Source organism: Oxyura jamaicensis, chromosome 4 (assembly GCF_011077185.1).
Source record: "Oxyura jamaicensis isolate SHBP4307 breed ruddy duck chromosome 4, BPBGC_Ojam_1.0, whole genome shotgun sequence".
Classification (NCBI taxonomy): Eukaryota; Metazoa; Chordata; class Aves; order Anseriformes; family Anatidae; genus Oxyura; species Oxyura jamaicensis.
The window spans coordinates 651,752-679,013 of NC_048896.1; the positions used below are offsets into that span (position 1 = coordinate 651,752).

At 55.9% G+C, this 27,262-nt stretch overlaps 2 protein-coding genes across 4 annotated transcripts in view; one reads left to right on the plus strand and one right to left on the minus strand.

Annotated features, from left to right (window-relative positions):
* OPHN1 (oligophrenin 1) overlaps positions 1-27,262 on the minus strand; it is a 63,330-nt gene that overhangs the window by 35,552 nt on the left and 516 nt on the right. For 2 of the 3 annotated variants that reach the window (XM_035324437.1, XM_035324438.1), the window contains exons 1-4: positions 27,040-27,193; positions 6,785-6,880; positions 3,004-3,065; positions 966-1,037 (exon numbers count right to left, since the gene is read on the minus strand). In XM_035324437.1, coding sequence (XP_035180328.1) covers positions 966-1,037; positions 3,004-3,065; positions 6,785-6,880; positions 27,040-27,193 — 384 coding nt within the window. Of the gene's footprint in view, positions 1-965; positions 1,038-3,003; positions 3,066-6,784; positions 6,881-27,039; positions 27,206-27,262 lie in introns of those variants that run through there. The other variant, XM_035324436.1, reaches the window with a different exon arrangement.
* Positions 17,313-27,262, plus strand: part of YIPF6 (Yip1 domain family member 6) — a 17,266-nt gene continuing 7,316 nt past the window's right edge. Inside the window, exons 1-2 of the mRNA XM_035324439.1 lie at positions 17,313-17,319; positions 18,244-18,249. The gene's annotated coding sequence lies outside the window, so the exon portion shown is untranslated. The remainder of the gene's footprint in view (positions 17,320-18,243; positions 18,250-27,262) is intronic.

Below are 27,262 nucleotides of genomic sequence, written 5' to 3' on the forward strand. Positions count from 1 at the left end.
TCTCCGTTAAGGCAGGGAGCAGCCAGGAGGGAGGCTTCCCAGCGCCGGCACGGCCGTGCCGTGGTTCCGCAGACGCCTGCAGGACCGCGGGCGGTGGGGCGAGGTGCCCGGCCGGCGAACACGAGGGGCAGGCTCCCGCTGCTGCCGTTTCTCAGGGGTGCGTCGTACAAACACTGTTGTGCAGGGGGATTTTGAAGGGCAGGATGGTGATCAAGTATCGTTTCTTAAATCCTGTATTTATAAAACGTCAAAGGCTCCAGATGGGCTGGGCAGAATCCAAGCCCCAAGTGTTCTCCAAAACATCTCCATTTCTGAGCTGGTTCAGAGCCAGCCCCATTTCGAGCTGCTGCCGAGTAACGTGGAACCTGGGCTTCTTGATAGCAGACCAGGGAAAAATAATCTTTTCTGCTCAACATGTGCAGACTTTGCTTTTCATAGTTTGTTTCTTTAAAAGTTTGATCCAGCTGAAAGACTCATTAGATGCTTTATTTAAATATTTCATAACAAAAGCCCTACGACTATAATCAAGCTCTGGTTGCTGGCCTCTGCTGCTCTCCCTCCCACCCCCGGCTCTAAGGCACATTTATCAGGGAAAGTGTTTTACTCTCTATAGCATTAAACGAACAAAGGGGAGAAAAGAGAAAGAAGCAGGGAGTATCTCTTGATCACTCTTTGAAACAAGCATTCCTCGCTTGGAACAGAGACAGGGCTGGTATTAGGCCAGAAGAGAACCCAAAGAATTCAGGAAAAGGTTTTGGAGCCTCTTATGATTGAAAAATCAGACCAAAAGTCACAGCGCAGGCACTCTCACTCCAGCAGATGAACACCAGCAGTAGGGAAGTTTCTGAAAGCACGAAGCCTGCATGTAGTACGATTTTAAAACAACAAAAGCCAGGAGGAAAAAGGAATAACACAGTAGTAGATAACAAATCCGTTTAAATTTAAAAGAAATAAATAAATCTTACCTTGGTGAACCCTATTTGCTCCTTCCGAAAATTTTCCAAGGGTTTGATGAGCAAATCACTAGCATTTTGTACCTAAAGCGCGGAGAAAAACACTTTAACTACAGGACGCAGATTCATTTTCTCCTAAACAGAGGCTGAACAGGACTGGGAGCCAAGAACTCCGAGAACTTTGTTAAACGTGTGTGAATACAAACTTCTCTGTACACAGGTGAAGTCCCTCAACCTCTGTATCCACTTGTTCCCATTTGCAATGCACAGAAAACCTGCATCACAGCACGAGAGGCTTTGGGGACCTCTGGCCATTACCTGAAGGGGTTTCCCCAGCCTGCCGTCTGTGCTTGCAGCGCTGCACGGGGAGCCAGACCTCCCCGCCCAAAGTGCCGTGTTACTCCCCCGAAATCCCCGGCACCAACCTGCCGGCCCCGGGGCCCTTCAGCACCCCGCAGTCCCATCTGCACGAGGCCAAGGCAGGCTTTGCTCCTGCCCCCACCAGCCGCAGCACGACCAGGCGGGGAAGCCCCCGGGGTCTGCGACCCGGTGCTCTGCAGAGACCCTGGCAGGACGAGCCCTTTGGAGGGGCCGGGCACCCTCCTCTTGGCAGAGGGCGGCAGCCGTATCTGCAGGGCGCGGAGAGCAGGGCGTTCGGGGCAGGCAGGCCGTGCGCGAGCACTAACTAGAAGCAGCCCCCAGGAGGCACAGCTGCTTGTTTATCTCTCAGAGGCATGGAACAGGACAGATAGATTCTCAAAATGCTCTGGAGACTTGTCAGCTCAGCTGGGTCCCAGCCTACAGCGAGCCGCCCTGCCCTGCCTGCTCTGCAGGGAAGGGACGGGGCGAAGGAAGAGGCATTGCTGCTGCTGCTCCTCCTGCCCCTCTGCTCAGGCCTGCACGAGCCCTGCTTTCCGTGACTGCATCCAAGGCTGCTGCATGACAGCTGCGGAAGAAGGGAAGCCTGCCTTGCCTCCCGTGCTGTACAGAAAGGAGGGGGGAAAAGAAAGGGACGTGACACCACGCTGGTGCAGACCTCTCAGGCAATTTAAAGCTGATGAACATAGTGAGAGCATGAAACCTTCTGAGGGGGCTAAGGAAAAGAGATTGGTCCTGCAAGAAGAGGGCAAAAAAATCAGTAAAGTCAGCCAACATCCCCAAAAGCATCCATGATCCCTGAAATGATCCCTTCCACCCACTTACCCGTTGCGAAAGAAGCCAGTGCCTGGGCTGTAATTAATAAAGAAATATCTGACTGCTTTCCTCTGGCCTCTCCCTGGTTTCCTCCTGTTGCCCCCTCTGCCTGTGCCCCGCGGAGCAGGACAGCAGCGTCCCACCCCTGCGGCGCGGGCCCAGCCTGGCGCGGGCTCTCCCTGCTGCACGAGGCAGGAGCGAGCAGGGCCAAGCAGCTGATTCCTGGCACGCTGTAAAGGCTCTCCACCGAGCCTAACCTTCGTGTTTTTCCTGGAATTGGGAGTGAAATGGAAAGCCAGCACTCGCTGCATATTGAGGAGTTTTGGAGGCGAGGAGGGCACGCCACCACAGGGGACGGCAGGGACAGACCGCCCCGCAGGATCTGCGTGCCGGGAAGGGCAGGGGCACGGAGGGACAGTGCCGCTCCCGTGGGGGGAAATGAAGATAGAAACTCTTGCTGCTTAATCTTTAAGGTTCAGTTTCATCACAAGAACAGCCTGTTACCAGCTATCGGATACCCTGCTCCACAGAGCAAAGCTGCTGCAGGCGGCGGCACCTCGAGCAAGCCCGGCGGTGCTGGGCTCAGCAGTGGAGCAGCTGCTCGGCACTGGTTGCTTGGGGCACCGGCGTGGGACAACCTCTCCCCTTACCCCCAGCACCTCCCCCTCTGCTGCTCAGGACTCGCAGCGATGGCACCACAGCTCAGACGTGGTGCAGACACCACGTCCCTGCTGCTGCCCGCTCCCACACGATGGGAAGCTCCGCACCGAGCCACGTGCTGTAGTTCAGCCACGATTTGGCATTGAAATGTTACAACCAGGCAGCGACGACCGGAGCGCAGCCGGGATGATCTTACCATCATCGATCTCTCAAGCTCTACCTCCTGGAGCAACTCTGCGAACTCCTTGAAGGACTCGGCTGCAAAGAGAAGAGAGCTTTGATCAGCAAGTGGCACCTTTGGGCAGAAACCAACAGGGTTAGCAGCTGTTGAAAAGGTTACAGGCATGGACAACTCTCCCCACAACGTTAAACAATAAAACAAAAAGAAGCTTAGGCATCAGCAGTTTTCCTGGAGTCCAACCGAAACAAAAATAACATGAAACCTTTCCTTTAGCAAACTGAAAACACGAGGCTCGTTCAGCCAGGTGGAAACAAAGAGACCAGGTAGGAGCAGCGCAGCGCCTGCCTGCAGGACAAAGGGCTGTCACGGAGCGGGCACCATCTGCCGTCACGGGGCAGGGCGCAGAAAGCAGCTCAATCTGCAGCAGGGCAGACCGAAGGTAGCCGTCAGGGGAAAACCTTTCCCACCATGTAGGCACGAACAGCACTGAAACGAGAAGTCCCGATTCTGCAGGAGGGCAGAGAAGAGGCAGGACCGACACCTACCTGTGCGTACGGCGCGGCTGCCCGCAGGCTGCCTGGGGACTCCTCCAACTGCATGAGCCTACCTGGGAACTATGCGGCAGCGAGCTCGCCGGCACAGGCCAGCGCTTGCTGGGAGGCGTTCCCACCGCTCCGCGGGTCCCCGCGGCTCCCGGGGCCGCAGCCTGCCCGCCCCACCGCCCTGCTGCCCGGGGCAGCTCCCACGGGATCTCGCTGCCCTGCGCTCCTGGCTGCCACACGGGTGGGTTTCCTTCGCAACATCTGCAGGAGTGCCCTTGGTTTGTATGCAGGTCAGGCATGCACGCACGACAAAGCACCCTGAGGGACCTGACTGACTCCTGAGCGATTTAAGGAACATCTGGGGATTAAGCAAAAGGCGGCTCCATGGAGTGCCTCGCACCAGGGCTCCTGAGAAGGGCAGCCCGGGAGCTCTGGGCAGGGGTAGCAGGCAAGGGAACAACCCGTGCACGCAGCGAGGCACGTACAGCAATAGCTGATGCCACAGATAAGGGGAGAGGATGCATTTTTGCCCTATCTGCAAACTGAGGGCCCCGCATCCACAGGCAGGACCTCAGGAAAGGACCTGTCTTCCTGCTAAAAGCATCCGGGACACGGCTGCACAGCGAGTGAGCGTGAACTTGGAGTGCTACGGGGCTCGCTCGGCAATTGCTGAGGCAGACACAGAACAGAAAAACCACAGCCTCGTGATACAGTCATTCAGCTGGCATCATCAAAACGTAACCTTTCTGATGAGTCAGGGATTTCTGAGCTCTTCTGAGTGAGAGCTTCAGAGCCCCGCACATCAACGTCCCAGCAGTCTACCATGCACTACCACAGGGCCGACAGGCTGACTTTCACCGTGGTTTCTCGGGACAGCTTGAAATCTGAAGTGGACACGCAGATGCCATGAGCTAAGTACAAGGGGCCTGAGCCCAGAAAGGAATTATCATAGGGAGAAAAAGAATCCAGACCTGAAATTACAGGGAGAAAAAAAAAGTTACGGTGCCTAAAATTTTCACTAGATGCGGTGTTCTTCCTCTGCAGGATGCACCCAGGCACACGTTTCCTGGCTGCAGCTGCGGAGCAGCCCTGAATTTGTCCTTGCACCACGGGCACGTAGGGCTGGAGCCCTGCTGCGAGACCCACGGCGGTGGCTGGTCTGTGCTCGCCGCGCAGGGAGCAGCGCGGTGCCGAGCAGCGAGGACGTGTGTGGAGCACGCGTCCCCGTGGGAAGGCGCTGCTTGCGACAGCGCCAACGGAGCGTCTGTGTCCTGACTCGCACTTGCAGCCTTCAAAGCCACTACCTTAGGTGCACGAGTGTCAGCTCGCTGTCTGCCTGCCTAACGAGATAAAAGCACACCATTAGCTACATTTACAGATCAAACGCGTTCCCTGAAGTACGGCAAGAAGAGCTGTCAATGTTTTGCTTCGTTCCCATATCCTGTGCCTCAAATCAGCTCCTACGCTCACGCACATCCTTATGCCTCAGAAGCCCTGTAAGAGCTGGAAGTGCTACGGAGATGTCAACACCCGGCTCCTGTTTGGGGACTACGAGAGCCTCGCAACGCCCTGAGCTCAGCCCCGCGCAGACACTCCAGATTGGCTGTAGGAGGAGGAACACAACACAGACTTTTCGTACTGGATAATCTGGGTCCTCCTCTCAGGAAAGCAAAACAAACACAACCCAGCAAAAACAGAAATATGGAAAAAGCGCTCGTTTTGCCCCAGAGTATTTTATATGTGCTGTGAGCCGTTCTTGCCTTCCTCCGCCCTCTGTCCCCTTGCACCCTGTCATCCCCTTGCACCCTGTCTGCGTTTCCAGCTGCCTTCCTCACTGCCACCAGCCGGGGGGCACTGGGGCAGGAAGGCGCCCGCCCGCCCCGGGGCAGGGAAGGAGCAGTGCGTGTTGGAGCTCCGTGCCTGCCAGCAGCAGAGGCGATGCGATGCTCCTCTCCTCGGCTGGCTGCTGCCTTCAGATCCCTCCATGCCCAGAAGGTAGCTTATAATGCAACGTCTTCCCCTCCATTATCCAGATGTATTTGGAAATTCAGCACCTCTATTTCCATTAGATTTGGAGGCTGACTCATTTCCAGCAGGCTTCACCTAGCTACTTTCCATAGAGGAAATCGGATTTTGAAGGGCAAGCCACAATCTGCTTTAAATAAAACAACCAAGAGAACAGGCTTTACTTCCTTCCCTTTTAAGTGACGGCTGAGACCTGACATCAGCACTGTCAGCTTGGAGCCGCTGTTCACACAACAGCCTGACAAAAGCTGTGGCTATGTTATAAACGCCTCGTGTCCCGGGCACTCCGTGGCCCACCGCCCGTGCCCCCGGTGCCCCGGTGCCCAGCAGCAGGGCCGGACCCCCAGCGGCTGCAGCGCTTCCTGACGTCCCCCAGCAGCAGGGGGTGCCCGCCCCGCTCCTCCAGCCATCCTGCAGTGAGAGCTAATCCGACAGCAGGATTAACTTGAAAACCCTGGGTTTAGGGTGTTCAGGGCATTTGCTTCAGCTCCCCGGGAGCAGCTGGCAGCTTTGTAAGCGACACAATGTGCACCGGGCTGGCAGGGTGGGAAAACAGGCTGAGGATTGCTAATCCCAAAGCAGCTGTGTGGGGAGCAGTGAGGCACACGTGCCACAGGCCTCCTTCCATGCAGAGACTGGGAACTATTTTCCATATCATGACACATCCAGCAGTATGTTTTTCCCGGCAGTCCAAAGCCCGGTGCCTTTTCCAGGACAGCACGGGGCTGCTTTGTGTTTGCAAGATGCCTGCAGCAGAGCACACGCAGCGTTAGGAGCAGCGCCCATCTGGCTCAGGACACGAGGCCAAACGCCCCGAGCTGCTGCAGTCCGGCCCTGCCGAGGCACGCGGGGACATGGGCTTAGCTGCAGGGCCCACCCAGGGGACAGGGACGGGGACAGCGAGCGGCTCCCTGCCGCGCTGCGCATCCTCCGGGTGCTGGGCAGGCAGAGGAGGGCTGGAGCCACAGAGAACCACCACAAATTATCTGCGGAATCAGGCATGTGTAACTCAACCCACCAAAGTGCGGCTTTGTAATACATGCTACCGAATAGCTCTGCTTTTTCTCTTTTTAAACTGCAAGCAACGTGACAGACACGCCGTGCATTAACTGCCATCTGAGGAACCTGGCTCCACATTCTGTGTAGTCACCACTGATGCCAGCAAATTCCTAAAGAAGGAGAGGTTTTCTCAGTAAGGAAAAGTTTGCATCCAAAAGAAGAAAACTTACCAATATTAATCTCGTCATCTGTTAGGGTGTCTCCAATAAAGTCAAACTGAAAGGACTGCAAAGTCTGGGAGAATTTCTGCACTGCCGATGAGTAACCTGGAAAGGGACAGAACAAAAAGAGTGTGTCTTTTGCAGCAGTTACACGGAAGTCTTAAGAAATGTAGCCTGAATGTAAAAAACCTACAGAGAGGCAGTTAAAAAAATCCGGTCATCGTGATCTTAAAGCACTTCAGAAAATATTGCAGTGTTAATAACCAACAGAAGCGGCAGGGAGCGTTGGTGTTTGGAGTGTGTCAGCGCTGCCGAAGATGCTCCGTAGGGGCCTGGAAGCAGCCAGCCGTACGAGCTGCCCGACAGCCACCTCCCCTGCAGGACTGCAGGCAGCTCCGGCGCAGCTCGCCGCCGCCTCGGGAGCAAACCGAGCACCATCAGCGACTCGTCTGAGCGCGGATGCTGTCAGACAGCTAATTAGTGTTCTAAGCAACCCTTTCAATTAGAAAGGAGCTAAGTCTGTAGAGTCAGAAAATAACTGGGGGGGAAAAAGCGGGGTTCAGAGAAGTGCTCCTCTTCAGGGGAGGCAGACCCGAACAAAGAGGCCCGAGGAGAAGACAGCGGACAGCTGACGGCAGTAAGCTCACGCTGTGCTCTGCCGAGCGACTGCAGGCAGCCCTCGGACCTGTGTCCGTCCCTCTGCTGAGGACGCTTGCAATCTTGAAGCACAGACACTTCCTGATGGCGGCTGGTAGCTCAGCCCAAATTATTTTTGGACTTTCCAGAGAAGTTCCTAGCCAAAGGGATCCTTTGTGTCTTTGCATCCTGTGTGGCTGCTTCGTAACTTGGTCAGTGGGTTCTTTGTTGTAAATTGGTCTGATTACATTGGCTGAGGAGCTTCCACAGGGACGGGGCAGCAATAACACAGAGCAGGCCCACAGGGCACAACCACCTACCCCGGGCCAGCTGCGGAAGCCACAGGCACCGTCTCACCACGGCAAGCACCGAGCCCCTCTGCTGCTGGCGGAGCACGGCCCCAGCCCGGGGGGGCAGGCAGCAGAGGGGCACGGGGAGAGCACCGTGAGAGCACCACGGTCTGACCTGAGGCAGCCTGGTGGCGCGTGGGGAGGCAGAGCTTCCGCACGGGGCCACGGCTGCCTTGGGCCCCTGGCCTTCATGCCGTAAAACAGGCAAGAGAGCAAAGCCTGAGAAGGGACGTGCTCTGTAACAGCCCTTGTAGGCTTTTACGGAATTAGAAAATGAAGTAAAAAGTGCGTGGCGGCATCAGGTCAATTACAGCTTACCACACGGCTACAACCGGTTGTAGGGGGGTAGTTTAACACCTGAGATACAAACAGAACGAGGCTGAACCTGCCTGACCTACAGCGAGCAGGATGCAGACAATAAAGCAAAGGAATAATTTTAGACTTTTGTTTACAATGCTGCTTCCCCTAATTTTGGACAGCAACTACAGGCACAGTCCCAGCCCGAATTCCTCTGAGGAGGTGCACCGGGGTCTAAGATTTCTGAAATTCAGGAAGTCGAAAATGTGAAGATGCGAAGGAACAGATGCTAGCGTGCAGCTAGATCACGGAGCATCCTCCTGTGCTAACGGGCCGCAGGTCCCCCCTTGCCACAGCCGCTGCTCCTGACCGAAGCCATGAGGCGGGGGAACGAAGCAGTTGCTGCTTTCTGCTGCCTGAGCGAGCGCCCTGGGGGACGCAAAACACAGCCCAGCGAGCCCCTCCTGGAGAGGGAGGGCAGATTCACCGGTTCTGGAGCTGGGCTAACTCCCGTGAAGCAGACGGGATTTTACCTCACCCCGCTGCTCCCGAGCCCAGCGCAGCCAACCTGAGAAGAAAGGGCGGCTTCATCCAGCCCGGCCCCAAGCCCCGGGAGGAGCGGAGCCTAGAAGTGCACAGAATCCCCTCTTTCCCGTCAAAAGCCTTGTTCAGCAGTTTCCTCCCAAGGGTCAAAACTTTGCCCTTGAATGGGCAGATTCAAGCCTGAATGTAGCTATTTAGCAACCAGCTGCTAAGAGAGCCTGAGAGCGCGCGCGTAAATGGGTGAACTCTCGCACAGAATGATGTCATTAATTTGATGGAAAACCTCAGCAAATAATTCACTTTCAGTCCCTGCAGCATTCACTGTATTCACACACTTGAGGCCGAGCCCGGAGGCTCCTATTCACTTCTTACTCAGGCAAATCTTTGTTCTTCCCCTGCAAACTGTCTTCTGCGCTGGAAGCTTTTAATTGCCTCCTGCCCAGCCTCTCCTCACTCCCCACACCTTGCCCGAGTTCATTAGTGGCTGGATTCCAAACGGCCCCATTTACGTGCCAGGCAGGTCCGTGAGCACAAGGCGTGCCCCGGCGCTCCCCGGTGCGGGCTCAGCACCCCGGGGCCGGCCCGGCACAGCCCCGCGCCCCCCGGGAGCCTGGCGGGCGGCCGCACACGCAGGTCGCGCTCCTGGCAGCCCGGCCCAGGCTGAGGGACGCACACAGCGCTTTTCCGTGGTGTGCGTCAGCACAGCATCTAGGCCCGCTATCGGAGAAATTGTCCTTGGCTAGATGTCCTTTTTTCTCTTTTTTTAATAGAAACTGGATAGGGCAATAGCAGGAAAGCCAAAGGCAATATATTTTTCACCAGAAAAAAAAGAAAAAGAAACAGTAGAACTGATTTAAGTTACATTTTCCTTTCAAAAAGTTGTCTGGCCTGAAACGTTATTTGCCAAGTTTCTGGCTGAAGCAAATCCAGGTGGACACGCTATAAACCACATCTCACATGAGCTTAGCGGCAAAAAACGACTCGAGCCCCTTGCTGAGTCTGGCACCGCTCGGTTCCAGGAGAAGGAACGTGCTGGGGTGAGCGCACCAGGGCACGGCGCTGCTCCAGCACCAGCCTCTCCCCGAGCCGGGGCGAGTCGGCATCGCCCGAGCCGTGCCCTGGGGATCACAGCAGCTCGGCCGGCTCCGGTCTCTCCAGGACCTCCACCCTGACCCCGAGGTGCAGCCGGTGCCCACAGCCCGGCTCCCCAGGAGCTCGTCACAGCCCCTGAAAATCCGACAGAAATCCCTGCCCAGCAGGCCGGACGCCGGGGCTGTCTCTTGCAGCAGGAAGGGCAGCAGCTTGGCTTTGCCCCTCAGACCCAAACGCAGCGAGGTCACTCCTTCTGCTGATGTTCAGTGCTGAGTGAGACCTCGGCCGAGCGTCAGCACGAGGCCGGGCCCGGCCTTCCTCCTGCAGGCAGTGAACCAGGGTCCCTGGCGCCGCGCGGCCGCTCATGTGCTGGAGCCCCCCGAGGCAGGGCCTGACCCCCCAGCAGCCGGGGCGCTCAGACCCAGCCTTCGGCACCCTTCAGCTGTGGCCCCGCGACAGCAAGGAGGTGTCAACGACAGAGCGCCGCGCCTCAGGAACCAGCGGCCAGCTCAGCCCAGGTTTCTGTTCCTCTTCCCTTTCTTTCTTTGGGATCTAGGGATAGCGGTACGTCCTCAGAGAGCATCATTTATTCTCTGTAATCAAACAGCCTCAGGAATTGTCCACGCCTACAGAAAACTTCCCAAACTGAACACAGCCACGTCACGGCCCCAGCCACTCAGGATCCACGTGGCGAAAGAACGAGGCGCGACGACGGATGTTGCTGCATGCCCTGCACTGTCCTGCCGTCCCAGGACAGCCGCAGCCTTGGGAAGGCTCTGCACAGGCAGCGAATGTCACCACGGTCCTGGGGACGCTGCTTAGAGAGGGGCCAGGACAGAGGGTGCAAGAAGATGAGGGGCTGCCCCTGTGGGGACAGCCGTGGTGGCACCGTGAGCTCAGCGCGGTCAGGGGAGGGAGGCAAGTGGCATCCAGAACTGGAAGACAAATTCTTTATAGGGGAACAATTATTCAAGATTTAGGGTTAGGAAAGAACTGAACTAGTTGGAAAGAGAAGCGGTGCTGTTAGCGTCTGGCATGGCTCTGAGATCGTTTAATGGAAACCAGACTCCTACCGACCCACGTTACTCGTCGCTGTACACGTACGGAGCCTTGGCTGAACACCGATTTCTGACAAACCCTATACATACACACAAAGACAGCGCTGGGTACTCTTACGGTGTTGTGAGTGTTATTGTTCTGATGGAGATGCTTATTGGCAGATGGAAATAGGGATGGCTTTGGCATCCTCCCCTGCTGCAGAAGCGCCTGCTGGCATCCCGAGCGCAGCATGAACAGAGGACGCTCACGCACGAAGGGCTGGGCCCCTGCGGGACTTGCAGCACGAGCCTGTACCCGTGGATCACACGAGGGCCCCCAGGCAGAGCATCTGTATTTTCCCCTCATTTAGCAGAAACTTGGAGACTTTCCCCCTCCGATGCAAACACACAGTGGCCAAACGCACGGCCCCTGCCCACTCCCTGCTTTTCACGCCCAAAGCCCGGCGGCACGGAGGTGGTGCGGGCTGGGGGGAGGCGGCCCCACGGCCCCCAGGGCCCCTGCAGCACGAGGAGAGCCTGACAGCCACGGGGGGATGATGCTCCTTCTGCAAGCCAGGAATGCCACTCAGAAAGCAGGCAGTCTCATTCCTGCCCAGCAGCAGGAACATTTGATGGCTTCACGTCAGTTTTGAGGACCCTGCCTGCTTGGTACAGCTTGTTTCCATGGAAACTCACCAAAATGAATTCAATCAAAAACCCATTAGGACTCTCTTCCTTGCAGTGTTCAGTAAATGATGCCAGCTTTAGCAATCTGTGGTAACAATAATTTACTCTTCTAGTAACAATGAAGTCCGATCCTTCCACACAGGGCAGCGGTAACCAAATGGCACCTGGCAAGAGGGAGAGAACAAGCGCCAGGCACAGCCCCGACACGCTTACAAGCTACAGGCACAGATTGCCATTACACGAGCGCATACATAACGTCACCTCTGTAGACTGCAGCTACTCGAGGATGCCCGCGCCCTGCTCAGCAAGGAACAAATGGGGTTTCTCATGTCAAACTTCTGCAGGATTACAATGGTCACCTGCTGCCGAGCGAAAGGCATCCCCGAGCACATAAAAATAGAAAAGCCACAGCCAGCCCGCTGGGGACAGCTAGAGACCACCAGCACCTCTGTGCACGAGACAAAGAGGGCTGTGCCTGGCCTGCCTCATTTAATGCCCCAGAGACACAACGTGACCTTGGGTGTAACAGACACAGAGAAAGCAGTGTGACTTCTAGAAATAAACACTGAAAAAAAAACATAAACACCCGACTGCACAGAAGAGAAGTTGCAGAGCACGCGCTCCAAATCTGCTGGGAGCAGGCCGCCAGTACCTCGCGGAGGCGTGCTGATGCCCAAGCATCCCCGTGCCGAACCCTTCATTTCGTCCCCTTCGTTTCACTTCCAGCATTCGGTAAACCAGCACCACCTTTATGTCACCCCAGGAAAAAGCTATTGGATTACTGCTCCTGTTCCAGAGGGGCTCCGTGGCTGAAGCAGACAGGGTTCAGCAGCTCCTTTGCTAACCTGAGTCGGACACTGCTCCACACTCATCTGCAGCAATCATCCAGTGTCACTTCTAGAGCAAACAGTTCTTCCCTTAACTTGACTCCGACAGGGGGAAACGCCGTGAGACAAAAGCATAAATGCCTGGAAAGAATACCTGAAAACAAGCTATTTATACACTTCTGGGTCCTTTTGGGTGGACAGACTGCAGCGTGTAAAGCTCCTGCAAGGTGGGGGCGGACACCCACGGTCACCCCTGCAGGAGCTCGGGGTGACAGCCCATCCCGGCTGATGTGGCCGCAGGGACACCTCGGCCCGCGGCCAGCAGCCAGGCGCCAGCCCATGCGATCAGCCCTCGCGGCTGCCTACCACCGCCTGAAGCCTACCTACGTGCTGAAAGAAGGAAAACCCCACGCGACTTTTGAGCTCTGGCAATGCAAACAAACACCAAATGCGTAAGGCGCTCCCTTTTTGTATTTTGCTTTCCTCTTGTCCAGATTGAAAACAAACAGCAAAACCAAATGCTTTGTTCTTTAAAAAAATAGAAAATCTGAACTCTGGAAATCCATTTTTTCATGGAAATGTTACAAAACCCTGATGTACAGCAGCCGAGGATGCATGCACCTACATTCCTTCTCAAGCCTGGTCACTTCAGAACTTTTTCTAGTTCGTCGTGGAGAGTTGTGCAACGGGATACGCAGAACATGAGACATACCATTTTTTCTCCAGCATGAGAAAGGGAGGGTTGTAATCCCTGAGGGGAAAAGAATGTGTCCATTGTTAGCAACTCCCACTGAATAATTTTACAGGGAGTTGTATAAAGAGAGTTCATCCATGTTACCATCCAAGAGATGAGGTTTTGCATACGTGTACCGACCCCACCGTGTTCAGAGGATTCTCTGCACTGGCAGGGAAGCTTTACCAGCCGACATACAAAGCGTTTGGCCAGGGGGCCAGATTCCGCTCCGAGCTGTTGTACTTACACGGGGTGGACAAAATCCACAAAGTCCCCAAACGTTGTCCCACCAAAATACCTCAACTCTGAAATCAACGGAGCTACCCTGGCTGCACGCAGATGTGTCATTAAGAAAGTGAGTAATAAGGCCTGACTCACAGAGCAGCCCGGAACAGCACTCTACAGCTGCCCGAACACAAAAACATGTTGATTTTTTCAGATGAGAAAAAAAAATCTTCCGGCGAGCCTTGTGGGTAGTCCCAAATCCACACAAGCAACTTGCTAGAAAATAGCACCCCAGCTGTTCCGTACCCGAGGTGCTCACCACCGGGTAATTACAGCAGGGCCGTTACGCAGCAGGCAGTGCTCGGCATTAACCCGTGGCAAGTTGTCTGCAAATGCCTCGAAGGCTTTCTGGCCACTGTGGAGATTCAGAAATACCGGCACGTTTTACAAAGGTCATTTTTCACATTTTTCACACTGACTTGGGCTTTCCATTTGCCAGAAATAAATGGCTAGCCCCAACTTCCAAAAATAACTTGCTACGTTTAGCTGTGCTTTACGTTTCTCTTGCAGAGGATCTTACCCAACGCCTGATGCTTTTGTTATGCATTTATCATGTATCTTTTTAATCGGTGCGTTACTGACTGTGTCTCTTACGAACTGCCTTTTCACTACCGTGGTTGATCCAGCGCAGACTCCAGGGCACAGAGCAGGGCTGCAGCTCAGGTGCAAGCACATTTTTCAGTAACCGTACCTTCCTACTCGGACGTCCCTCTTCTTACCTTCTGTAGAGCCTTTTGCGCTACAAGCTGTGATTTGCCTCGCGTATCATTAACTAAACGTACAGATCACCCTCCTACCTGTGCCACCCTGGTGTGCCTCCTATTCACGGCGTAATTTCTCGTTCCCATAAATTCTCCTCCTTGCCCTAAGTGCACAAACTTGCTTGACGGGCTTGTTTAGTTGCTTACTGTTTAGTTTAAAACAAACAAGCAAAACAAACACAAGCAAAAGACCAACGCAGCAATTGTTCACATTAATCCTATGTTTCTCCTTGCCTTATCTCCTTTACTGACGGAGGGAAACCTGCTACACCACGCCTGCTGCACTTGAGAATAGCTGGCAAGCTTCGTGACGCTAGATCAAAGATGCCAGAAATTAAAAGCGCAGCAGCTTTCCTGGCTGCCTCGACCAGGAGACGGCCGCCCTCCCGGCCAGCCGCTTCCCTGCGACTGCGGAGGAGCTCACGGGGCACACGTGGGCTGGAGGAGCCTTCCAGTGCTCCCCTCGTCTCCAGCTCTGAAGGGTGCAACACAGTAGCTCAAGAAGTGCAACGAACAGACAAAAAAGAACAAAAACCAAAAAGCAAGCGTGCAAGGCTTGCCTTTCAGATCAAGGGGTTGCCACCGCTGCAGCAGGACAGCCCCTGGAGGATGCTGTCCAAAGGAAAGGGGCAGCCGTGACCGCGGTCCTGTGCAGAGGCGGGTGGGCGCGTGGGGCTGCTCAGCTCACCCACTGCACCCTCTGGGCTTTGTCCCACAGCCCGGGGGAAGTGCCTGCCAAAGCACCAGTGCCGTTTCCTCTGACTCCCCCTGGTCCCTCTAAGGCCCAAACCGGCACAGGTCCTCCTCTTCTGGAGAGCGTTTCTCCCTGTTCCCCTGGGACAGAGGAGACTCGAGTACAGACCTCGGGGTTCTGCACCACAGACTGTGCCTCCCCTGGGAGACAGCAAGAAGGCAGAGAGCTTTAGTTCCACTTCCCACTCAGCACCGACCACGAGTCCCACCTCTAGGAAGGTGCCAGCCTGGGGGAAGCTGCCTGCCTACCCCACCTGGAAGGCTGGCGGCTGCTCTGATGGCTCTGCCACGGACCGCGCACCCCTCCACCTAGCTCAGGGTTGGAGGAAAAGAAGAGGAAAAGAAGGCACAGCTTGAAACAAAAGTTTTGGGGTTCTTCAGCCTGTTTTAGAGAAAACAGCAAGTGGGGGATGCAGGTAACATTGATGTGAAGACGAGCAAGGAACAAAGCCACATTTTAGAGCAAAGGCACAGAGCAGACCACACTCCCACACAGACACCCACTGGCTGAGGGAGAGTTGTCCTGCCTTCCTGCAGAGCAGCACCCGAGGCCGCGTTTTTTGATGTTTTTATAACGGACGGATTGTGGGTTTATTTTTTATGATTTTGCTTCTGCCATTTCAGGACAGCCGTGATCTCCCTGCGAGGCGCAGGGCATTCCCCCAGCGCAGCCAGCTCCTGCCCGGCCAGGCAGGGACGCAGGCGCTGGTACCTGCCTGCTCTCCCCGCAAAGAGCGGCACTACGGCATCGCCGCTGCTGCTGGCAAAACCATCCCTAGCGCTGCTGGCTCCAGCCACAACTTCATGCTCCTCATCACGAGCAGGAGGCAGAACTGCACTCTGAGCGCTCGACTCCTGAAAGACCAATTTTCCACCGCTGGCATTTTCCTGGCCTTTCAAACCGATGCAGCAGTTCTGCAAAGCTGGAGCTGTTCCTTCAGCAAAACTGGAAAAAGACACGAGGGAGATGGGGCAGAGCACATGACTGACTGAGAGGGGAGTTACACAAAGATGAGCAGCCTCAGAAATCAACAGGAATGTTGAAATGCGCGTTAAGAAATAATGCAGCTATAACTTATCTCAATCCTTTATGCCAAGACATTCATCCAGTATATCATAGGGGAAATAGCCAAGTTTTTTCATTAATTTTACAGAATTTCACACAGAATCACAGAATTTCTAGGTTGGAAGAGACCTCAAGATCATCGAGTCCAACCTCTAACCTAACACTAACAGTCCCCACTAAACCATATCCCTAAGCTCTACATCTAAACGTCTTTTGAAGACTTCCAGGGATGGTGACTCCACCACCTCCCTGGGCAGCCTGTTCCAATGCCTCACAACTCTTTCAGTAAAGAAGCTCTTCCTAACATCTGACCTAAAACTCCCCTGGCGCAACTTTAGCCCATTCCCCCTCGTCCTGTCACCAGGCACGTGGGAGAACAGGCCAACCCCCACCTCTCTACAGCCTCCTTTAAGGTATCTGTAGAGAGCGATAAGGTCGCCCCTGAGCCTCCTCTTCTCCAGGCTGAATAAGCCCAGCTCCTTCAGCCGCTCCTCGTAGGACTTGTTCTCCAGGCCCCTCACCAGCTTCGTCGCCCTTCTTTGGACCCGCTCAAGCACCTCGATGTCCTTCTTGTAGCGAGGGGCCCAAAACTGAACACAGTACTCGAGGTGCGGCCTCACCAGAGCCGAGTACAGGGGGACGATCACCTCCCTAGCCCTGCTGGCCACACTATTTCTGATACAAGCCAGGATGCCGTTGGCCTTCTTGGCCACCTGAGCACACTGCTGGCTCATATTCAGCCGACTGTCCACTATCACTCCCAGGTAACTCCAGGTTTACACAAAACTCCAGGTTTACACAAAAGTTGCATTCAGAAAAAGATCCTACCGCCCCAGAAGATCAAAGGAGCTGGCAAACATCCCTCTGCTGGGAGCGCAGTTGCCGTCAGCCCACTCCATTCATTATTTCGTCCCAGACTCGCACGGCATGGATCCCTTGGATCACAACTGAGCTCCAGGCAGAGCCCGAACCCCCAGGAAATTCGTAGCTTGTGTATTTCACTTCAGCCACGGTGATGGAGAGGAAAACGTGCTTTGTGAAGACCACAGTGGATCAAAGGACCGTGGCCACGTTTCCTTCTCACCAGACCTGCAGAAATTGCAGACTGCCCGGTGTTCAACCAAACCATCACTAGAATGGGAAATTATGCAGCACCTCCCTGGAGTTTGTTAAACTGGAGCAAACGAAGGAGAGCCTCCTGAGAGCCAAGCATGAGAGGAATGCTGCCCCGCTCCTGCTCTGCAGGTGCAAACGCTGGAGATGAAGGTGGGGCTGGTGTTTTTGCATTAAAGCCATCGCTAAATCCCAAGCACGTTCCGGGAGGGCTCCGCAGGCGGCTGCTGCGTACCTGCTGGCACCGGCGTTTATCTAGATACCACTTGGGGCCAGCCTCCTTTCCCGACAGCCCTCCCCAGCCCCGGGGACAGGCCTGAAGGACGCTGAGCGCAGAGCGGCTCCGGCACAGGCGGCAGCGGGGGTGTGCTCCAGGAGCCGCGGCTCCCGGCCGCACAAGCAGCACGAAGGCAGGGAAAACAAGCGTGGAAACAACAGGCTCTTATCCGGGCCTGAGCGCCTGCAGTCCCCACAGACAGATCTTATGATCGGCAAAGCTGTCGGAGGCGTCCCTGCGGCAGCCCACCTCCCGGCAGCGGCGCGGCGAGCTGACCCACGCGCCTCCTGGGATCGCCTCAGCGGCGTGGAGCAGGCGGCTCAGCCCTCGCGTGATGATTTCAGAGTTTCCCTCGGACAGCAGCGCCCAGGGCCGGGCAGGAGGCAGCATGAGTCATGCAGGGGACCGCAGGGCCGCCGAGGAGCGGTGCGGAGCTCAGCACCGGGCCGCAGCAGCGTCTTCACCCTCCCACTTGGCTGCTCCCTGCCCCGCAGCCCGCACACAGGCAGGGCCTGCACACCCCAGCCCTGTGCTGCCCTCCTCGTGCTGCCGTGAGGAGAGGTGCCGGCCACGAGCAGCACCAGTGGGGCACGTGGGAGAGCCACCCCTTGCTCCGATGGCAGCCACGGGACCGAAGGCTGTGCAGGAGGGTCTCCAGCCCCCTGACGGCAGCACAAGCTCCCCGTCCGCCCGCGGTCCCCGCAGGGAGGCCGGCAGCCTCACGCCCCTCGCCACCGCTGGGCATCTCGGAGAGGACCCCGGGCCCGGTGCCTCCGCCACTGCGGGACAGACCATGTCCCTGCACCCAGCAGGTCCGCGGCCTGCACGTGACAGCAAAGAACAGGCCGTGCTTGCTGTCCTTTGTTTTCACAGCTGCAAGTTTAGTAGGATTAATGCAATTACTCTTGTTTTTAAAAAATCTGGCCTCAGCACTTCATAATCAGTCTTGGCTGGAGGAACAGAAACTGGATAAAAAAAGGAGGGGGAAACAGACTGCGGAGAGCAACTCAGCGGCTGGTAGGAGTTCTGTGTTCTACGTATATTTAGAAACTTTATCTCAGACTATTTGACTGCTCTTATCATCATTCAAACAACACATGGATGTGACTGTGTTTACCTGAACGGAGAGCTAAGCGACAAAAGAGGATGCCAGCTGCAAAGGAACTTTTTGAACATGCCCAAGAGACGAAAATCCAGCAGTAGCTGGAGGATCACATCTCCCAGAGGAGATCCTGGCACCGGTTAGCAGTCTACGACTCAAAACAAAACCAACAGAAAAGTTCAACATCACCAACACGAAACCGAGAAGTTTCCAAGAGCATTTTCCTCATAATTACCAGGCGCTAACACAACAGTTTGACACAGTTTGAAACATTCGTTAAATGCTTAGTATGAAAAGTAATTGCTGCCTGCTGAATTTCACCAGCAGTTTCAAAGGAGCTTTCATTTTGGAGTGTCCAGTATCTGTAAAACAGAGCAATCTGCTCCTAGGAAAAAAGTTTGCCATTTCTTTTCTATGAACACCAAGGTTCTTCGGACTGCACAGAGACTCTGCAATTCCCAGAACAGCGCTGAGCAGCAGCGGCCCCAGGGACAGGGCCCTGCTCTTGACACCCACGGCAGGGGTGGCAGCGGCACTCCCTTGTGCAGCCAGCAGCTCTGCCGAAGCTCGGCCTGGCCGCACACTGGGGACCACGGCTCGGAGCTCTGCTCCGCTGCCAGGCCCGGCACAGCACCAGCGGAGCAGCGCTGCCATGCCCAGCACCGCGCCGCAGCGCTGCAGAAGCCACCCATGGAACGCCTGCCGGTGAATGGGGAAGCCACATCTGTAGTTACCAGTGCGCTACCAACAGAATTAATAACTAAAATATTCAAAAAATTTCTCAAGAAAAAAGCCAGAAAAGCTGAGTCTTCATGCGGTGACTCAAGAGGAAACTCTTTAGTCAGCAGCAGCGCTGCTGCGAGCCCGTGGACTTTGAGGCACATTACAAAACATGGATAACACCCACATCCTTCCAGGGAACGAGCCAAGAAAGGCAACAGAAGATGGATGGAAAGCTGCATGCGTGTCTCGTGCAGCAGAAGAAAAAATACAGAAACACATCAAAACCATTCAATTTTGTGATCTTGCCTGTCGTGACGATGCAGGCAGCCGAGCTCTCACGAGACAGCCGCGTGCCCGATGTGATTCCCGTGTGGGCAGACAGCTCTGTGCCTGCTCCCGGCCACGATGGGCACTGCTTCTCCGCAGGGGCACAGCCATGTGTGGCACCGTGCTGGGAAGCGGCTCAGGGCACGGACCCAGGCTGGAAAATGCTCCCACAAAACCATGCACGTCGGTTTGTTGTAAGCTGGCTGGGTGCTGGACCGCAGCACGCTCCAGCAGCGTCTGTGTGGGCACAGAGAATGGGCTGGCACCTGCTGCAGCAGGGCAGGCTTCAGACAGAAGTCCTGCCCGGTGCCCCCCATCTCCAAACCCTGCCCTGAGCACCCCTCGAGCAGGTCAGGACATGACCAGAGGGGCTGTGCACAAAGCCGTCCTGCGGCCGGCGGCTGCCCCAGGATGCGGCCAGGCAGGGCAGCGCTGGCACGCGGGGCAGCAAGCTGCATCCAGCCAGGAGCGACATCCAACAAGCGCACAGCAGCGAGCCCCGGGACAGGGGGAAGATATGCCTCGCAACCGGAGCACGCAGATACTGTGCATGCTCCCTTTCCTTCCTGCCTGCATCTCAAGATTAGGTTTTGGGGGGGTGACTCGCTTTGTTTTGTTTGCTTGTTTTTCAGTTTCTGGTTAAGGCACATCTGTTTTAGATTTGTACCACCTTGGGACCTTCCGTTCTGTGCACAGTGCCTAAAGCCCAGGAAAATGAGCGTCTTCACTGCCTGCTGGGCTGCAGGGAGGCTCCCCTCTCCCACCTGCCCCGAGCACGCTCCACGGGAGTAGAAAAGCTCGAGGGAGAACTGTCGGTGGCACGTGAGCTCAGGTCTGCTGTGTTGACATAAAGGCACAGAAAGTATTTTGCAAGGTGAGCACTGCTCCAGAAGTGCTCTAGGGCATGGGGATTTTGGGTTCCCAGCGCCAGAAAGGCAGAGATAGGCGCCTAGAAAAAAATGCGATGTGATTTTTCAGTGAAAATAATCAGGTTTAGTGGGTATCTTTATGCACACCCAATCCTGTCGGTAACCCCAAGGCCAAAGTACTCCCATTACCACTTCTGTAATCGGCGTGGTTTGATACCACTGCCACAGAGCGCTGTGGTCTGTCCCTCACGCAGATGCAGTTACCCTGCTGGCTCTGCGCCTCCCGGGGTCGGTGTGTGCCCCCGCCTGCTCCTGCTGCCACCCCTGCAGCAGCACGGGCAAGCCGCCGGCCCCAGTCCCGCAGCTGTGCTCAGGAGCACGTGGCTCTCTTCAAAGCCTAAGACTTGCATTGTATTACTGCACGCTTCTCCTTGGAGAGGAGAAACATACAGGAAATCAATGGGTCTTGGCAAAATTAGCGTGTCCTCAACTCCCTGAATTTACAGAGTGTACGTGGTTTAAGGCTAGGAGGGGTCTGGGTCTATCCAACATGTCCCCTAAGCAACTTCCTGCTGTTAAGTTGGTCTGCTGTCTTTTCAGACAATGAGAGCTGAGAAATTAGGAGGAAAAAAAAAAATAAAGTTATCTATAGTAACTACACGTGGTTCTGAAAACCTTCCTCTAAGGACCAGGACAAGCGTCGGAACGCAGTGGCTACGACAAGCCAGCAAGGAAGGAAGGACTTTTCTGCACGTGTCAGCGAGCATCTGACCAGCCGTAGCTGGGGGAAACTCACAGCAAGGACGGAGAAGACAAGCAAGGAGCGGAGCAACGCGGGCAGATATTATTGCTAGAGGAGGGTGATGTATTTTCCAGCAAGTCATTTTTCCCCTGCTGAAGTCCAGGAACGGCTTAACACTAACCGCTGTACGGTATTCTGCTCCAGGAAAAAGGGGGAAGGTGTCCCTTCAGCTGGGGGACATCCCGCCACAGCTCTTTTCAGGAGACTTCAGTGACAGAGGGACAGCCGGCAGACTGGGGCCTCTCTTTATTCTCTGTGAAGCTTTCCCAGACTCCCTCAATTTCCAAGGCCAGCAGAGAGGCAGAGTCTGGACACCCGGCTGAGCGCACCCAGCCCCAGTTTGGGCGGCTGCAGACAGGCTCCCTGCCGTGCCCGACACCAAAGATCTCAGGAAGCAGCACGTAAGCTGTTTGTTTTCCCTGATGATGTGCCCCTAAGCTGTTGTGAGGACGAACGCCACCTCCGGACGTGGGGATGGCCCAGCTAACGAGACCTCGTGTGCCGCCCCTGGCTTTGGGAGCCTGGGCTGATCCTGCACCCGTTGGGCCCCAGTGCTGACTGCTGCTCGAGGCCCATGGAAGTGCAAGTGGAGGAGAGAGGAGAACAGAGCAGTTTTTAGCAAGCTGGATGGGTTCGGTGGCAGCTGTGCCACGATCCTGGACGCAGGAGCAGTCTCCCCGCTCTTGCCTATCCGGTGGCATCAGAGGCCGCGTACACACGTCCTGTTTGGGCTCCAGGCTCCCCCCAGCACGCTGGGCAGCTCAACGAGCGGCTTTCCACGAGACAGAAGGGCTCTGTGCGTCCACACGGAAGGTTTCTGTGCACATCTTCGTTAACATGCCATATGCTGGCTCACCACTAAGCTGTCTTTGTGGGACAGGATATTTTAAATGCGAGCTCCTCGGTGCCCAGCTCTGCGGAGTGCAGAGCTAATGTTTGCCTGGAGAGCTCCCGCGGTTTGTGCACCAGCAGACGAGGGGCACGCGTGGGACAGAGCTCCTTCCTCTTCCTCCCTTTTCCAGAGAGCTTTGGCTTTGTTCACACATGGACAAAGCCCAGCATCTGGATCCTAAGCACTGCACCAACAGCCAGAAACCTCATCGCTATGGATTCAAGCCTTTGTTTGCAGCCTTTACATGAAACAGCACACGGGTTTTCCGCACGAATCCGACAGGCCACTGCAGGGCTGCTTTAATCCCGTTAAAATACCACATTTTCTTGACACGCTGCTTTCTGCACTCCAAAGCCCCGAATCCTCGAGCACCTTCCCTGACAGCAGCACCGACATTTGCCAAGAGCAGCGCTGACGGCTGCAGAGCCCCGCGCCCAGCAGCGACCCTGCCCGCACGGCCTGCGGCTGCCGGGGAAGCGGACAAAGGCAGGACCTTCCCCGCGAGTAACCGCCCTCTGCAGAGAAAAGCCCATCCAGCCTCTTCTGCCGCTGACAGCCGTGTGCTCTGCAGGCACAGACACCTCTGCACGTTCTCCGATAGCGCTGCCCTTCCAGGATAAAACACTCACGCTGCCTGGAGAAGCCGATTAACCGGCGTGCAGATTCGTAGGCAATCTGCACAACTTCACGCCACACAGAAACAGGGTTCAAAAGCACTTATGCAACACGGGCATGAGAACTCAAAGCTCTTCCAGCTTCAAAAGGCAGCTAAACCACTGTAGCACTCACGTATTAGTAAAAACAGCCTCTACTTGATATTTATCAAGTTCCATTTGATAGATAATTGCAGGATAAGATCAAAGACCAGGGTAAAGTAGATGCTTTTCCATAGATAAGTGCACAGCAGGATGCAGCAAGCAGAAGAGATCCCCCCCCAAATAAAAGAGCCACGGAAAGAAAGTGATATAAATAAACAATCCTTCCAACAACCCTGATGCTGCCTGGTCATCTGCATCCTAGCACACTTGTTTGCTGCCTCAAGCAGGAAAGCTGCTTGATTTTCACGAAACTAGGATTTCAGACAGAACAGACACAGTTTGTCCGGTGGGTAGCAGTGGCCGGCAGCCCAGGAAGACAGGCGTACGGTGCCGTACACCAGGGAGCCCCAACACCTTTCTTTGCCTTTTCAGCCTGTAAGAAGAGCGACTGCACTTTGAGCCTGCCACGTGTTGCTACGTCAGCCCTCCCTCATGAGAGGTGAGCGCAGGCACCGCGCACCTGAGCTCCCCTCCCTTCCGACCTGCCCCGCACCTCGCGCTGGGGCTCAGCACGGCCCGGGCACTTCCCAGGGCCGAGGCGGCTCCCGACAGAGCTGCCCCCCAGAGCCAGGCTGCGGGGTGCTCCGGCGGTGGCAGGGCAGCATACACAGGAGTAACGCGGTCACTTGGCTCTTCCAGTGAGTCTGAGCGCTTTTGGCACGAAAAGGAAGGGATACTGCCAACTTTGCAACAAAAATCACTCCTGTTTCTGTCTTGAAGTAACCTTTTTCTTTGCTATCTTTGACTTCTAAGCCCAAGCTTAATACAAATGAACAATATTTATCTTTGCTTTAGTCAGTTCTGTTTCTCATTTGGCACCACCTTCCACTCAGTCATCTCTCGGTGCCCTACGCACAGCCAGCCGTGGGTTCTTCAGTCGAGAACAAAGCCCTTACAAGGGAGGCATCGGGACGCGGGCAGCTGCTCAGGAGGGCCGGGTGCTGGGTTATTTCGGGGGGTAGCACATCAGACCTGGCTGGGAAAGCCACCACGCTGCCTTCTCTGAATCCCTCGAAAGGCCGGAGGAGTTCGACGCACTTAGCCCAGCGCTCACACAGATGTCAGCCCGCGCCGTGCTCCCAGCAAAGCGCTGCAGCACCGGCTGCTCACGGAGCTCTGCGGGGCCACCGGCTGCCTCGGTGCTGCCCGCACAGGCGGGACGGCACAAGGGACACCGCGAGGGACACCGCAGGCTGGCACAGGACGGCCCTCCTCCAAGGGCAGCATTCTCAAGCCTGTTCTTAAACAAGTCCTGAAAGTACTCGGAGGACTTGCTTAAGAGTTTGTGCTCGAGGTCACCTATTAATTAGCTACAAATACAGAACCAGTGAATCGACCTACCGGCAAACGTGCTAGAAAAAAAAGCCAGGTGCCATCCGAGTATCTTCAAATGGAAGTCACTGAAAGCGCGTATCAGACAGGTGCTGGAGGCCGGCTTGTGCTGTTAGCCCTGAAGTGACACCGAGTAGGGTGGGTTTGGGTTTTGTTTGTTTGCTTTCTGCTTTAGCCTCTCGAGATTCTGCTAGACGGCTCCTGCCTGGCCGGTAGGTTGCCGCTAGACTTCCTTGCCCAACAGGTAGGTTGAGGCAACTCGAACTTTCAAAACCAACACGACCAGCAGCCAAGACACGAACAACCCACGTCTTCTATCAGACAACTCAAAGCCACCCGGCGTGCGAACCATTACGTAGTCACACTCACTTGTTTTTCCTATTACTTGGCAAACGGAAAACAAAAGGCCACTTTGGGCAGTTTCAGGTTTTTGAACCTCACCGTGGACTGTTCCCAGGAGACCACGCAGAGGCACCGCCGGCCGCTTCCCCACCGCGGGGAGCCACGCTCCTCTCCTGGGTACTCTGCGCGGACGCTGCTGCCCTCGGGTGATTCCCGAGGACGCGCGTGCTGACGCCCAGGCTGACTGCGTCGCGCCCGGGTCCCTGGGTCTGCGGCTCCCATCACGGCGCCCGGCAGGACAGCCTGCCAGCTAGAGGCTGCAGGAGCTCGGCACTTCTACGAGCCCGTGAGCAAAGCAGGGGATTGAAATCTTGTTTCACTTCATTCGCCAGCCAGACCAACAAGACAACAGAACTCTGCGCTCCGGCCGGGGAATCGATGCCCTGACCAGTCTGGCCCAGGGTTTCAGCGGCAGCGTGCCTCACCCAGGGAAAAGCACAACGCGAAGGTCACTGCCTCTGGATCGGCATCGCCTGCGCCTCGCTTTTAGCGGCCTGAGTCCCTCGCACATCGCTCCACCTCCCTCGCAAGTTCTCTCCCAAACTTTATTTCAACCCCACCCTAATAGCCACTTTATTTTTAAAATGTTAATGTCAGCTGTCGGTTACAGACAAGCGAAAACCTGCTGTGTCCTCCTGTAAACACTAATTGTGAGTCTGCGGTGACTGCTAATGAGCGTTCCGGGACAGAAACCTTACAACTCCTCAGATAACAGGTCTGCTGAGAGCAATCACCCCCATGAACGCTTCACCCTTAACGAAGACCTCTCACTCTCTCTCCTGGCATGGCTGTCATTATCTTTGCCTCCCAGCTGCTGAGGGACGCGTCCCACAGCTCCACCAAGGAGCAGGGATGAATCATCCCTCACCGGGAAGTGGGGCTCAAGGTGCAACGAGACAGCTCCTGGCCCCAGAACCCGAACTACAGCCCTGCCTGGACAGGATTCAGAGGGGAAGGCACCAGTACTTTTGCAAGCCCCCGGCTGCCACGGATGAGGTGGGAGCCACAGGGGCTGGCCGAGCCCACTGGTGGGTGGGCAGCACCCGGGCACCCTCCCAGCCTGTCCCCGGTGGGCTGGAGCACTTCCTGCGCCTGTTTGCTCAGCTTCGGCCTGGAAGACAAAACAAGAGCACGCCCACATCATTGCAGGCAAGAGATTTCAGGTTTCCTGACTTCTGGGGGTAAACCGTGCCATCTGGTGAACGCGGCTTCTCCCCACTTCTTCCCTTCCTCCCTCGCCAGCCAGTCTGGTGGGAAGGGTCTGCTGAGCCAGCGAAATCCCAGCGCGGCGTGCACCCAGAGAGCCTGCACGAGGGCTTACAGACATTAAAAAGGGAAACTGTTTTGACCAAAGCAATTAGGAAAGAGCAACGTATTTACCTTAACAAAGAGGCTCGTTGAAATCCTTTTTATTTTTTTATTTTTTCCCCCTGGACCAGGCAGAGATTTGGGGATTTCTGTTGCACATCGGCGTCTTGCAGCGCAGCAGCGTCTGCTGTTTCAGTCACACTAGCTTTTGTCATCGCTGTTTTCCAGATGGGCACACACAGGCTATTCCAGTCATGGCCTTGATAACAAGGAAGCTCTTAACAAAAGGGCAGCATCTAAACCTATTAATACCAACTAGAAATCAGCGAGCTGATGAGGAAAGCAGCGTGTGAGCAGACCTTGCGCTGCAGATATTTGTTTTGGTCTTCACTTGGTCTGATGGAAGCGCAGCATTTGTAGACATTGCGCTATCTTTTCTGGCTGTTTTAACACGCTTCTGAACAAATGACCCCCTTACAGTCACCACTGAAACCTGCATTCCAGTTGATATAATTCTCATCATTATTTAAAAAGAAGGGGAACAAAAGGGGGAAAAAACAGACAAGAAGACAAACTACAGGGTGTTTCTGGTCTGCCGTCCCTCACTCCAGCAGCAGGCCATCCCAGGGAAGAGCCCGTGGCAAAGAGGTGACCGGTGCCGCCCCCGGCCCCCCTCCACCTGCTCTGTGGTGTAACCAGACCACGGGGCACCTTCCCCAGACATGGGATTGCTCTCCCCAAGCAAACGCCGTGCCTGGGAGCCTTCAACAGGCTGAGCAGCTGGTGCCCCGAAGCCCACGGAGGCAGCACTCACGCAGGAAGCTCGTTTCCAGCTGCGGTGCCGGCAGCAGTACGTGCTCCAGCCTGGGACATCCACCGCGGTGGTTCCCTCCTGCCAGCATCTCCCGCTGCCTGAGGTCTGCCAGCCTTCCTGACCCCGGGAGCAACCACCACCCGACGGGCACAGGCGGGCCGCACTGCGCTCCCCATAGCTGCTATGGGGCAGGGTGTAACGTAAACCCTCCAGGAACGGCTCTGCACCGCTGTACGCTGGAAAGGGGAGCTCTCTCCAGCGCTCTGAGAAGCCAAGCCAGCGGCGCGTGGCTGCCCGTGCCCAGCCGCAGCACCTCGGAGGCGGGCGAGCCCCGCGCAGCGAACGCGGCTGGCAGGGGACGGAGCCCCGGCACCCCGGGGACCCCCGGCACCCCGGCACCCCGGGGACCCCCACTCACTCCTGATGGCGGCGATGAGCGCGTTGCCGTCCTTGATCACGTCCTTGATGAACTTGTTGGTGCGCTCCAGCTCCTGCTCGTAGCACTTGAGGCGCTCTCGGAAGTCGGGGCTGTCCAGGTAGCAGTCGCTGAACTCCAGCGGCGGGTGCCCCATGGCTGCCCCGCGCCGCAACCGGGCGCCGGCCGGGCGGGCAGGCGGCGGGGCGGAGGGGCGGGCGGAGGG